General features: G+C 36.4%; 1 protein-coding gene across 1 annotated transcript; it reads left to right on the top strand.

The window, feature by feature from the left end:
- The first annotated feature begins 3,108 nt into the window (after positions 1-3,108).
- LOC106384519 lies at positions 3,109-14,119 on the top strand. Its single transcript, XM_013824470.1, has 9 exons — positions 3,109-3,225; positions 3,600-3,873; positions 4,119-4,197; positions 4,269-4,402; positions 13,113-13,194; positions 13,275-13,386; positions 13,453-13,610; positions 13,679-13,790; positions 13,952-14,119. Exons 1-9 carry the CDS (start codon positions 3,109-3,111, stop codon positions 14,117-14,119), a joined length of 1,236 nt encoding a protein of 411 aa, XP_013679924.1.
- Positions 14,120-15,324: the final 1,205 nt, after the last annotated feature.

Raw genomic sequence — 15,324 nt, 5'->3', positions numbered from 1 at the left:
TTTTCTTAAGGCTAATATTATACAAAATAATTTATTTGTAAAACCTTTTGTGCCTTTTTATGGTGTTACGAATCTCTCATGGATATGCGGTGTTGATGTTCTCTGACTTATTCCTTCCGTTCTCCTTTGTTTATGATTGCAGAGATGGTCTATGCAGGAAGATGGTTTGATCCGCTATGGACGCTTTCATGGAGAAGTTAACCAAGAAAACAGCGGGTTCCGTAACACTGAAGCTGTACAAAGGATCTGTGTCGGTGACAAGGCGTAAGAGTATTTGACCCCTTGGAACAAAACATTGTGAAAATACTAAATGCAGTATTTGACCCCTTGGCAAGGACATAGCCAGTGTAGTGCATGACTTAGTTGCAGCTGGATCATACTGCAGAAACAACCCGTATCCAATAATAACCCCGATGATCATGCCCTTGGGGTCTCGCCTTTGTCCCTTCTTTCTCCGGGAGCTCAGAGGTTCCTATCTCTTATTGTGGTTATCTTTGTTCTATGTGAGAAAGTTCAAACTCTGTCAATGGTACAGCAGGATCATGAAAGTGACAGATGGAGAGTCCGCCATAGTTCACATCTTCTAAATACATTGTAGCTTCTCTGGAAAAATCGAAGGCTCCCGTACAATTGCAAAGTTTGCCGAGAAGCATAGGCGAATTATGAATTCATTTGATAGGCAAAATCCAAGATTACTAGAGATGTCCCTTTCTACGAATCTAAGGCACCAAGGTTGAAGGATTTTGGAAACAAGAAAGGTGAAGGCCATTGCATATAAGTGTTTGCTGAGCTTATGTGCTGGAAGATTCATACAACCAGTTACGTATGCACTCCCCATAGGGTCTAAAAGGACGTCTGAATGTGCAGTTTCAAGTTGAAGAATGTTGCTGGTGGTCTTACAAGATAATGGTATAAGTTAGTTTCAACAATTATATTTGATATATGTACAGTCATTGTTTCAAATCAAAGATAATTTAAAATATGTTTCCATTTCTTGACCGAGAACTCAAAACTATATTTGATGAACTATGTAACTGTTTCTCGAATTATAAATTAATAAAGATTTTTCTGATATTGTATCTTCGTCGTATCTGAATAACATAAGATTGATAACCAACGTTGATGTGCGTACTGCTATTAGATTGCAGTATTGAATCATATTTGTGCTCTGGAATATCAAATTATTTAATTAAAGTAGAATATGCTCAAGCGCTAGCTAAAATAGTCTTTCCAAAATTTACATGCCAAATACGTATCCAGTTACATCATTTTAATATTTTGAAAATTGACTAATAAGCATTTGAACTATTAAATGAGTTTTTTCATATATATAGTAGAACTCTTTCATTCTTTCTTCATGTTTCTTCTCATTTTAATTTTGTTTATTTTTATTATCATTTAGATATTTTATGAGATATTTATTAAGACCATTTTCGATGGTTTACTCATTTTTTCATCAAAACAGAAATATTCTAGAAGCAAATATTAAAAATTTAATATTTTATATAACAGTATCTAATAACAAATTCATATTAATTAATTTTGGTTATATTCACTCTTTATTCACTTCATTTTAGATGCATAGTGAAATTTTCATCAACCTAAAGAATTACAAATAAAATAAATTAGTGAATATTATACATGATTAAAAGAAAAATATAAAAATCAATTAGTTTAATTTTTCTAAAAAAAAAATCACTCATTTGTTAACACGTTCTTGAGTCTTAGGTTTTAATGAATTTTTGCATGTTTTGACGGGTTTTAAATAAATGATTTTAAGAAATCCCAAAACGAATTACATATCATCACCGGATTTACCAGTTAGATCACAGATCCGAGTCAGGTTTAAAAACATGAGATATTTATAAAGAATAATTAAAATTATTTTGTACCATTTGAATTAACATGAAAAATTGTTTCAAATTTGTATAAAACTTTTTTCTCCACATTCAGTTAACTTTTCTGTTTACCAGATATCCTTTCTAATTTAATGTTTCGTTACTTCCACGTCATTAGAGATGTCCCTCATGTGTGTAGATATTCCAAAGTTATATATAGTTTTCAAACTGTTTTGGGCCAATATTCAACAAAGATATCATTAATACTATTTATATGTAAGAAAATTTAAGGAAATTAAAATGTTTATTCGATATGATCCGCACATAATGCTCAAAATATGGATGTAGAGAATTTGGTTTTAGACATTTTTACGTGGTAGAACGGAAAACCATACATATTTAGATAGTAAAAAAAATTGTGAGTTTCACTCATTTTAATTTAATTTATTAATTTTATAAAGTTGTTGTAATATATTTATTATAAATGTAAAAAATATTTGTATAAACCTGGACGTAGCCCGGGCAAAAACTCTAGTACAATACTAAAAAACAAATATAAGCCATGGGATGGTGTCCACGTCCCCAAAAAAAATCGACCAATAGGAGGACAGATTTTCACCATGTCAGAGGTCTCGCTTATGTCATTTGGGCTTCAAATTTCACCGGCCCGACATCGTTCAAATTCGAGAAGCCCGTGAAGTCTATCTCACAGTTAAGTCTCCTTTCCCCTTTCCGCAAAGAACAAACCCTAATTTTGCAAAATCGATTGTCAAACCCTTTCTCTTCCTCTTATTCGTTTCCTACGTTTCATGAATCTTTCATCTACGAGCAATCAATTCCCTCCTCACTCATGTACACTCTTTAATCTCATTAATGGATCTTTTTCGCTATATCCCTCTGAGATTCTATATAGATCTCTTACTCGATGCTTTATTTTCATCCATAATTGTTCTATCCTCTCGACTGTACATTGCGATGAAGTTATCCGGGGTTTCCGACTCAGGGAAAACGAACGGAGAAGCGGCGGTCCCCTCCATTCCGGTCAAACCCGTTGCCCAAACCGGTGACTCTTCCGGCGATGTTAATTCGATGAAATCAAAAGGCGTAGCAGCTGTCTCCTCCAGTCAGATCAAACCAATCGGCAAAATCGGTGCCTCTTCCGGCCTCAACATCGGTGTTAGGGGCAAAGCCTCTGTCTCTTGTCTCTTCCAGCGCTAAATACAAAGCTATCGCCAGGGACAACGTAGGGGAGATGATTACCTTCAAAGACATGACATTCGGGCCCCACGAAGGCGAGGTACGGTTTCAGTTGATCCACTTTTGGGAGGCTTGGAATGCTCAGACGAAGGTGCTTATCGGCCTCGAAATGCTTCTCATCGATGAAGAGGTATAAACCGAGATCTTTTTTACAAGATTAGTTTAAAAAATTGTTTGGTCGAAATGCTATGATATCATAACACCTGTTTGCTAATCATCGCCTTCACAGTTAAGAAGACTAAATGGTTATGATTCGTTCCCATAGTGGATTTAAACCAAATGTTTGCTAAATATGTCTTATTATATCTCAGCAACATCCAACATACTGATAGTTAAGATTACTCTAGCAACAAAATAGATTGATTAGATTAGATAATTAGTTGTTGTTAGCACCATCATGAGAATTTTGTTGTTGTTCATTCCGGGTTAAATATCTTAATTACTTTTGTTTTCAACTAAAGATATCCCAACTAGCTTCTCTAATTGATTCTCTTTTAACAACAGGAAAATGTTATCCAGGGCTTCATCCTTTATGGAAGGAATAAGACTTATTTGCGTCACATGAAAGCTGGTGCTACTTACCGACTCAACAAGTTTTTCGGATCAAAGAGCAAGACTATTTACCGGGTAGCTGAACCAAGTGTCACTATTAGCTTCTCATGGAACTCTGTCCTCTCTGTTCTCGAGGACAGTTCGATATGTTTTCCTGAGGATCGGTTCCGGATCCATGGATACAGAGAATTTGAAGCTGCCTCCGACTTGAGAGGTGATCTTTATGGTAAGTTCTCACCATCATTACACCCCATCACTGTTTGTATTGGATAATAGTTTAATCTAATCTTAAATAGTATGATATCATCTGATTAAATATTGTATTGGTTCTGAAGTGTTTGCCTAGGATAATGTTTTCATACAGACTCAGAAATTTAGGTTTTATTGTTGGGTTTATAAGATATAAAACATTGAGTTTTATTGTCTTCTCCTGCGGATTATGTTGGCCACATCAAACTTGTGAATGGGCAGGTTCCAGTGACAGTATTATGCTTGATGAAGCAGAGATAGTTGCATCCCGCCGAGTTGATCTTCATGTTCAAACACATGAGTAAGTTAATCTCTATCTTCTTCCATATTCACATATGGTTTGTCTTACCACACGAGTTTGTGTTGTTACAGCGATCCCGTGCTGAAGCTGTACCTCTGGGACAAGGCTGCCTTTGAGTTCTGTGAAAAGTTTAAAGCACCTGAAGGCACTGCACGTGTTATCTCACAACAAGAAAACAGTGACATACTGAGAGAAAAAATCGTCGGTATGTCGTCGGAATAACGTTATGCCGACGACATACCTACGAAACAAGTCCTCGGAAATAACTCCTTGGAAATAACTCCTCGGAAAATCATTTTCCCTCGGAAATCCCTCGGAATATTCCAACGGAATTCCGAGGAAACAAATTTCCGAGGAAACTCCGAGGACCACCAGTTCGTCGGAAACGACATCGGAATATACCGAGGGAGAACTTCCTCGGGATATTTCGATGGACTTTCCGATGGTCCAATCCTCGGAAGTTCCGACGAAATGTTCCTCGGAATTTTCATTGGGAATTTCCGAGGAACGGAGCCCTCGGAAAAATCCGAGGAAAGAGTCCCTCGGTATATTCCGAGGAAGAAGTCCCTCGGTATATTCCGAGGGCTCATTTCCTCGGAATTTAAAAAAATTAATTTTTTTTTTAAAAAATAAAATTTTTGAAATTTAAATTCGAAAATATAAAATTAAAATTAAAATTGAAATCATATTAGTTAATATTCAAAGTTGTACAAATAAAAATAAAACATTCCGAGTTTTAGAAAAAAAAAACTACGGGTATGGCACGTCCGGGAACACCTCGTTCGGGTACATCCTCTGCATCATCTCCATCATTTGCTGGTTCAACCTCCTCTGTGCCTCATAGCCCGCCTGTTGAGCCGCCATCTGGGTCTCCAACAAAGATATGCGATCATCCTTGTCCTTCAACTGAGCCGTAAGTACTTCTGGATCAACAAAGGGCGGTGGTGGAGAAGAAGGAGGAACCGACCGGGTGCGACGACCCAAACCGACCAAACGTCCCTTCTTCTTTGGAACTGACTGAAATAGAAAATAGCCAAATTTAAATCAAGAAATAAATGAATTAAACTTTTTTTAAAAAAAACTTATGGATTCAACGATTTCGTTGATTCGAAACCGTGACAAGTTGGTCGAAGCCGTCGAAGCGTCATCCTCGGTTTGAAGCTGAGACACTTTGTCTTGCACCTGAGTTTGGACCAGGGTGACCACTTCCCTCACAAGACCGTCATCAATCTGGCCGGTCTTCTTGTTGGTATACGCCCTCTTCATTAGGGCGAGATCATCAACCGGCTCGCCAACATTTTCTTCCGCCTTGAAAAAAACATAAATAAAAGAAACATTAGAAATTAGAAGAAATGAACAAAAAATAAAATTTCAAAACTTAAATAATTGAAGAAAAAGCGGTTGAACTTACCATGCGATCCCCAGAGAGGCAATAGATTGAGCACCCAAGTTATGCTTGAAGACGCCCTTCCCTTTACGGTCGCTCCTACGGTTGGTGGAGTTGGTGGAAGAAGTTTCTTTCGTCTCTTCCTTATCCCAATGCGCACACAACTCCGTCCAGACCGTGTTGTTTATCGACTTTGAGACCTTTTAATAAAAAAAAAAGAAAATAGTTTAATAAATTAAAAAATTGTTTAATAAATTAAATCGAACCTTGTTGATTTCTCACTTCTTCTTCCACTCGTGGATCTGCTTCCCATAGTTGTCCATAACTTTATGGACGAAGTGATGATAGATAAAGAGCGTCTCATCGGAATTCCAGTTGAATTCTTGCTGGAAAAAAAAACACAATTAGTAGAAAATATATATTAAAGATTAAAAATATAAGTAAAAAATTAGAATACTTACCACAAACTGACGAAACCACAGATGCTGCTTGTCGGTAGGGAAGTGAGTGAAAGTCAGATGTCCCTTGTCGAGGGCCGAGTACATCATACGGTTGATCCATCCGCTGATCCCGTTCCCGGATCGGTTGAACCTAATAAAAAGAACAAACGCTTAATAATGAATCAAATTTTAATGAAAAAAAAAATGTTTAATTACCATGTTTGACCCCGTCCATGTGGATACGGAGTGAGATAGGGAAGATGATCATGACCGGGATGTCGAACTAACTCCGCAACACTCATCACTCTCGGAGGAGCAGGAGCGGGTGCAGCAGCGGGAGCGAGAGGAGCAGGAGCGGGTGCAGCAGAGGGAGATGTATGGTAGGAGCTGTGGGGCGAAGGAGAATCCTAAAAATGGCTGGAATCCCGAGACTGGCTCCCCGTACCACCACGACCACGACGCTGGCGAGGCCGGGTCTGATCATCATAAGACCTGTAAATTTTTAAAAAATATATTTAATAAATATAGTAATATTTAAATTATTTTTTTTAAAAAAAAAAATCTCAAATAATAGTTTTTAATCACAAAAAAAGTTTTATAGATATTAAAAATGTTTAATAAATATATAAAAATAGTTCTAATAAACAAAAAATAGTTTTAATAAATAAAAAATAGTTTAATAATTACAAAAAATAGTTTTAATAATATTAAAAATGTTTAATAAATATAGAAAGTTATATTATATATATATATTTATTTTTTAAATCCCAAATAATAGTTTTTAATCAAAAAAAAAGTTTTATAGATATTTAAAATGTTTAATAAATATATAAAAATAGTTCTAATAAACAAAAAAATAGTTTTAATAAATAAAAAATAGTTTAATAATAACAAAAAATAGTTTTAATAATATTAAAAATGTTTAATAAATATAGAAATTTATATTATATATATATATATATTATTATTATTTTTTGAAAATCCCAAGTAATAGTTTTTAATCACAAAAAAAGTTTTATAGATATTAAAAATATTTTGTAAAATCCAAAAAATCGAATTTATATACAAAAATCGTTTTGTAAAATCCGAAAAATCGAATTTATATACAAAATTTGTTTTGTAAAATACAAAAATCGAAATTATACACAAAAATTGAATTTATATACAAAAAACGATTTTATAAATACAATAAAAAAAAATTTATAAAAAAATTCTAAATCAATTCAACAATACAAATTATTCAACCAAATCACAATTCTAAACCTATTATACAACCAAATCACAATCCTAACCAATCACCCTAACAAAAATCTATCAAATCTACACAAAAAACCTAACAAATAGAACCTAAGAGAGTGGGATAGGGTCCTTACATGATTTGTGTAGGTTTAGAGAGGATTGGTCGGAGATATCGTCGGAGAGAAGGGGGAGATCGCCGGAGAGGAGAGGAAAGGAGCCGGAGAGGAAGAAGAGAGAAATGGGGAAGAAGAAGCGGCTCGTGGTTATAAAACCTAAGGTCCGACGGATAGTTTCCGTCGGAATTTCCTCGGAATTCAAATTTCAATTTTCGCGAAATATTTCGCGGCTGGTTTGCCTGGTTAAATGAAAATATTCCGAGGAAATTCCGACAGACACTTAAATATCTGTCGGAATTTCCTCGGATATTTCATTAATTCGAGGAAAAAGAATATCCTATGCATGTATTTCTATTGGTTTATATTGTTCCTCGGAATTTCCTCGGAATATTCCGAGGAAATTCCGAGGAACACATGTTTGGGGTTTCAAAACATCAAATTTTTTTGCCCTATATCATTTCTTATACAAATGCAATGCATACCATTGAGGAATCTTTGTATAGATGATCATAAACTATGAAATAAGAAAATTTCAAAACGAATTGTAAGTATTCCCTTTACCGTTCATTAAAGTGTATAAGTGTTTCTCTTATGTCGTGGAGATTTCGTTCATACAATCAGAAAAGTGTTTATTATAGGGTAAGGAACAAATTTTTGACTTCATATATAATCAGTCTAAGACACTTAATAAGGGTTATATAAGTGTTATTCAAACCGCAAAACGTTGTTTTCGGTTTAAAAAACCTACTTCCTCGGAATATTCCGAGGGAATTCCGAGGAAACCCTTATCTTCCTCGGAATTCCCTCGGAATATTCCAAGAAAATTCCGAGGAACTAGTGTTTGAGGTTTCAAAACATCGATTTTTTTTGCCCTATATCATTTCTTATACAAATGCAATGCATACCATTGAGGAATATTTGTATAGATGATCATAAACTATGAAATAACAAAATTTCAAAAATAATTGTAAGTATTCCTTTTACCGTTTATTAAAGTGTATAAGTGTTGCTCTTATGTTGTGTGGTTTTCGTTCATGCAATCGTAAAAGTGTTTGTTATTGGGTAAAACACCAAAGTTTGATTTATTAATCTGGTTAAGACACTTAATGAAGGTTATATACGTGTTATTCAATCCGCAAAACGTTGTTTTCGGTTAAAAACCCCCTGGTTCCTCAGAATTTCCTCGGAATATTCCGAGGAAATTTCGAGGAAACCCTTATCTTCCTCTGAATTCCGTCGGAATATTCCGAGGGAATTCCGAGGAAAAAGACTCTAATCAAATCCCTAAATCGACAAGGTCTATTCCGAGGAAATTCTGAGGAAAACCTATCTTCCCTCGGAATTTCCTCGGTATTTCTATTAAAAAAAAAAAAGTCGTTGCTAGTATGTTTCCGAGTCATCATCACCAGATGAATTTGAATCTTGATCTTGGTGAAACTCTCCAATCACTGGTTCATCCTCTACGTGAACGACGGCTTCCTCTCTGAAGTCGGTTAAATCGACTACAAGGCCAACTCCAACTAAATCTTCTGCTGCACTTAAGTTGCCGAATGTGCTTGGTTGTAGTGGGTCTTCCAGCTCAGAACTTCCCTGAACTCGGCTTCTCGGGTTGAGTCTTGTAACAGTAACCCATAGATCATCTCTGTTCCTTACCCGGGGGTACTTGATATAACAAACCTGTAACATTTAAAAAATTATTAGTAAAATTATAAATTAATACACATGATGATGAATCATTCTAAATAATTAACATTTAATTACCTGATCGGCCTGAGAATCAAGAATGAAAGGATTATAATATTGCAGCTTTCGCCTCGAATTTACTGATGTAACACCAAATGCATCAGTTCTCACACCTCGATCTAGAGTGTTGTCGTGCCAATCACAATAGAAAACAGTACAGCGCAATCCAACCATGCCCAAATACTTGATTTCCAAAATCTCACGTATGTGTCGGTAGTATACATCATCTCCTGATGCAGAACAAACGCCAGCATCATAAGTCATACTCGAACGTCTCCTCTTCTGAGTTGTGAATGCATATCCTCGAGTACAAAATCTCGGATATGACTTCGCAACAAATTTTGGTCCAACGACCATCTCGCGTATCCAATCGTCAAATGTTTCACCTCTGGCCAAACCAGCAGACACCTATATTAATAGCACATATATATGTTATATCAATAAATGTGAATTAGTATAAATATGTGATAAATGATATTTTAATTTGTTTAAAGCACTCACATAAGTAAACATCCATCCAGAAAATTCTCTCTGCTTCATTTCTTCTAGTTCGTCCTCTGTGGCGTATCTATATTCGAACCGTTTTTCTGCCATGAAAATCCTGTACATATGATGACAATAATGTAATTAATTAAGATTTAAATTTCAACTTGTTAAAATAAAAATTTGTAAGCTAATTTATTTACCTTTCATATTGAAGAACATCTTCGCAGTTGGTGAGCAAATATGTTTGCAAATTACTGCGCTCCTGCTCAGTAAGTCGACGGTCCTTTGGTTTTCCGCTAAGTCGTCCAACGTCTGTGAAAATGTCTGGAACCGTAACATGATATGTTGCCCGTTCGCCTCTATCATCATGCCGAGCAGGTCTTCTGTTTTTGGTCTGAACTTCTCCTGGAAAGTAGTACTCGGCAAAGTTTGAAGTTTCTTCATTGATCATCTGTGCGACTATAGAACCTTCCACCCTACTTAAATTTTTCACCGTCTTCTTCAAATGGAACATATACCGCTCATACAGATACATCCATCTATACTGCACAGGACCACCAAGTTCCAATTCTCTTGCCAGGTGAATAACAAGATGCTCCATAACATTAAAAAATGAGGGAGGAAATATCTTCTCAAGGTTGCACTGAATCACGGCTATGTTAGTCTTTAAATTTTCAATACCTTCAAGAGTCACTGATCTCGTGCATAAATCGCGGAAGAAACCACTTATCCCTGCAATTGCTTCATGAACATTTCGTGGTAATAGTTCCTTGAAGGCAAACAGAAGGAGGCGCTGCATCATTACATGACAATCATGGCTTTTCAAGCCAGTAAACTTTCCTTCCTTTCTGTCAATACAGTTACGCAAATTAGATGTGTAACCGTCTGAAAATTCCACATCGTTTGAAATCCAATCAAAGAACGTATCTTTTCCCTCTGCATCAAGTCGGTATATGGGAAAAGGAGCCCTACCATTCTCATCAACATGATGTTCTGAACGAGCACATATATCGACTAAATCCAGTCTTGACTTCAAATTATCCTTTGTTTTACCTTGAACATTAAGGATCGTGTTCATGAGATTGTCAAAAAAGTTCTTCTCAATATGCATGACATCTAAATTATGCCTTAGCAGATGATCCTCCCAGTATGGCAGATCCCAGAAAATATTTTTTTTGTGCCAGTTATGTAGGTCTCCAACAGCATTTACCGGAAAACGCTCATGTCCACCGACGTCTGGCGTCCTTTCTGCACCAAAATCTCTTAGTTGTGTCTTCAAATCTTTCCCACAAATTTCCGGAGGTGGACTGTCAAACACCCTCTTGTTCTTCGTAAACAAATTCCTACTCCTACAATATGGATGATCAGGTGGTAGGAATCTCCTGTGACAGTCAAACCAATACGTTTTCCTTCCGTGTTTTAGTTGGAAAGCATCAGTGTTATCTTGAAAATATGGACATGATAGCCTTCCATGCGTTGTCCATCCAGATAACATACTATATGCTGGAAAATCACTTATTGTCCACATTAGTACTGCCCGCATATGAAAGTTTTCTTTACACGAAACATCGTATGTTTCAGCACCTTGAGCCCATAGTTGTTGCAACTCATATATTAGTGGCTGAAGAAACACATCAAGTGATCTCTTAGGATGCTCTGGTCCGGGAACGAGAATCGAGAGAAACAAAAACTCTCGTCGCAAGCACAAGTTTGGGGGTAGGTTGTATGGTGTAAGAATGACAGGCCATAGAGAATACTGTCTTCCACTCTTGCCAAACGGGCTGAAACCATCAGTTCATGCACCAAGGTAGACATTTCTTCTCTCATGCGCAAAGTCGGGATACTTTGATTGGAAATGCTTCCACGCTTTTGCATCTGAAGGATGTTTGATCTCACCATCTGTTGAGTGCTCCGCATGCCATCTCATTGGTCGCTGTGCGTTCAGACAGATACAACCTCTGCAACCTTTCCGTCGAAGGCAAATACCACATCCTTTTATATGGCACTGGAACTCTTCCACTCGTATCTTTATAACGAGGCTTTCCACAAAATTTGCATGTAACCCGCTGTTCATCCGCCCTCCAATAAATCATGCAGTTGTCGCTGCATACATCTATTACCTGATACGATAAACCAAGACCAGCTACGAGTTTCTGAACCTCGTAGTATGAACCAGGAGCTACATTATCCTCGGGTAGAATACCTTTTACAAAATCAGCAATCGCATCCACACAGTCTTCAGCCAAATTATAATCTGTTTTAATGCCCATCAATCTTGTAGCAGATGATAAAGCTGAATGACCATCTCTGCAACCTTCGTACAATGGTTGCTTTCCAGCATCCAACATATCATAAAATCTCCTAGCTTGTGCATTGGGTAAATCTTCCCCTCTAAAATGATCATTTACCATCTGCTCAGTAACTACACCATAATCCACATCCGTTCTAATTGGTTCTTCTAATCTAACCGCTGGCTGAGGTTCGCTAGTACTACCATGTTCATAATCCGTTTTCCCATGATGATACCAAATTTTGTAACTTTGTGTAAACCCACTCAAATATAGATGAGTCCAAACATCCCACTCTTTAATAACCTTTCTATTTTTACAATTAGAGCAAGGACATCTCAACATACCTGTTTTTGCTTCCGGTTGTCGGTGAACTAACCCCATGAATTCGGTTATACCTCGTTGGTATTCTTCCGTAAGCAATCTCGTGTTCGGATCCAAATGAGGTCGATCGATCCAAGAACGAAAATAATTTGAAGAAGACATGTTTTTTATGAATCAAATTCGTGTGTAAAGAGAGTAAGAGGGAGGATGAAGATATGGAGTGAATGAAGAGGAAGAGGGGTGCTTGTATTTATAGTTGAAATCCTACCGACAGCCCGAGGAAATTCCGACGGAATTCCGACGCCAACGGCTAGTTCGTCGGAATTTCCTCAGAATTTTTAAAATCCCCTAACGGCTCTCTAATGGCTATAATATATCCTCAGAATTCATCGGTTTTTTTCGAGGAATACATTTTTCCTCGGTATTCGATAAGAATATTCCAACGGATTAATATTTCCTCGGAATTCCGTCGGTATATTCCGAGGAAACCAAATTTTGTGTTTCCTCGGAATGTCCGTCAGAATACCGCCGTTTTCTTGTAGTGTCTTAGTCACCACCTTAAACCCAAAACGGTTTGGAGGTTTGTATTACTAACTTTTTATTGTTGTTTTAAGATGTTAAATAGGGTTGGGATCGTATCTGGTTAGGTTAGCTTTGAGTAAGTATTATTTTCTGTGATGCAGAGTTATTGAAAGATAATGGTAGAACTGCTTTCTTTTAGTTGACTTTAGAGTTTATTAGCTATGTAACATTTTAAAAAAATATGTTAAGAAATAAGAGTCGACTAAGCTAGATGGGATCTGAGAAAAGGATATTAGAGATATATACATATTCTCTTAATTTCATTATATCATAATTTTGCTGTTGTATCATGGCATTCGTTCTGTTATAGGCGTCCTATCTCTATCTTCTATGGCGTTTTCACGGGTATTTCTGGATAGTGATGTCCAAGAAACCCGGTTCTACCTCAGTTGGTAAGGTTTAAGGTTTCATGTATTGGAATATCATTTGTATTACTCCGCTATTGTAATGTCTGGTTTGACATTTTCTTCAGGCTGAACTCAAACTTAGATGTTGCCAACAGAGTTAATGTAGAGGTGGTCACCAAGCCTGAGACAGCGACCTTGGGGGAACTCTTTTCCTATATGAATCAGGCATCCGCTAAGGTATTATAGTCCCAATGTCTGATACATTCAATAAGATAATCTAAGTTTCTCATTGAATTTTTCCAGGTTGCTTGGTTTGAGTGCACATCAACTATTGATGATGTTGTGCACGGTTCTGGGTGGTATTATATAGGCTGCGGTGTGTGCCATACTAAGGCAACCAAAGGGTCTACAACGCTTATGTGTAAGAAATGTGGGAAGAGTGAAATTGTTGGTGTGGCGCAGTAAGTGGTTTAGATATAGTTATACACATTCTTTGACTGCAGTGGTTATTAATGGCTCTCTGTTACAGGTACCTGTCGAAGCTCTCTGCTTATGACCATAATGGTCAAGCCGTATTTGTTGTCCTTGGTGAGGAGTTGACTGGAAAGAAAGCTGCTGAGTTGGTTGAGAGATATTACCAGGTAATAAGAAACATGTATGTTTATGAGATTTAAAAACGTATTCTTACAAAAAATTTGAAGATGTATTCTGAGAATGTCTAAATGTATGTTAGGCCAATGATAGTGTGGGAGAGGATCACATAGTTCCAGTGCCTTAAGCTATGATTGATACCATTGGACAGACACGGAGGTTCATTGTGATGGTATCAAATTACAATATGACTGGCAAAACCCAGACTTTAACTGTGACAAAGGTGCTCCCTCTTAAAGCCCCAGAACCCGAAGGCAACTTAGGAGAGAACGTTGATGAGGAACCTGATAATGAGAAGGATGATCATGCAGATGAGTAGGTAAAAACGGGTGCTGATGGGATTGAGTCAGAAGGTATCAAGCGTGCCAAATGTGGCTAATGAAGTCTTATTACTGGTTTTGTTTTATTTAAGACTACGCTTTGTTTTTTTCTTTTTTTCTGGATTTTGCCTTTCCAGCATTATAACAACTTTGGTTATAATCTCTTTTGCTAATAATATCTATTATTAATCTCTTTCCATGTTATATAGTTTGACTAAAAAACAATAATGCCTATCTATATATATATGAGAATTTGGAAAAAATATGATAGATGAATCATTATACTTGCTTGAAGGCTGAATGAGTGAGTAGTATATATAAAATTTTTTTGCTATATTCTTCGTAACGTAGGTTAAAATCCTACTTGCCAAGACATGGAGGTGTGATTATGGTCGGTTAAGGCGGCCAAGATTTATTGATTATGATTTAAATTTGTAATAAATTAGAAATGGTTCATATTATAATTCAAGCGTGTAAAGCACGTCTTATTTGACTATAATTTAAATGTTGTCATAACTATGGACAGTCTTTAGATTTTTTTGAGGTGGAGTTGCAGTATGAAAATGAAATTTCAATATTTTTAGATTACTATATTATAATTTAATAGTTATTCTTAGATTACTATTTTTGGCTTACTTATTTAGTTTATCCTTTTAAATTTGAAAATATAATTGATAACTAATATAAATTTTGGTAAGCTTATTTTTAAAAACATAGAACCACACAGAAAGTGTTGTTGTTGCATTCATGAACATATCTTATAACACTACAAGAAAACATAATCTTAACGAGGGCGGTTTTCCTCGCTAATTCGTCGTAAAAGAGGCTTTACGACGAATTAGCGAGGAAACGTGTTTGCTCGTTACACGTCCGTCGTAACACATATTTCCTCGCTAATTCGTCGTAACTTAGCGAGGAATATATTTCGTCGTAAAGACGAAGTAGAACGATTCGTCGTAAAGACGTCGCTACAATTCCTCGTAAGGACGTCGCTACGATTCCTCGTAAATAACTCGAAAACAGTTTCTCGTAATCTACACGTAAATACCTTGAAATATTTTCCTCGCAAAATACACGTAATAACCACGAAATTATTTCCTCGTAAAATAGTCGTAAACATTTCCTCGTTATTTCCTCGTAAAGAATTCCTCGTAAAATACTCGTAAACTGTTTCTCGTCATTTCCTCGTAAGATTTCCACGTAA

Source organism: Brassica napus, chromosome C3 (genome assembly GCF_020379485.1).
Source record: "Brassica napus cultivar Da-Ae chromosome C3, Da-Ae, whole genome shotgun sequence".
NCBI lineage: Eukaryota > Viridiplantae > Streptophyta > Magnoliopsida > Brassicales > Brassicaceae > Brassica > Brassica napus.
This window is presented reverse-complemented; position numbering and strand designations above follow the sequence as displayed.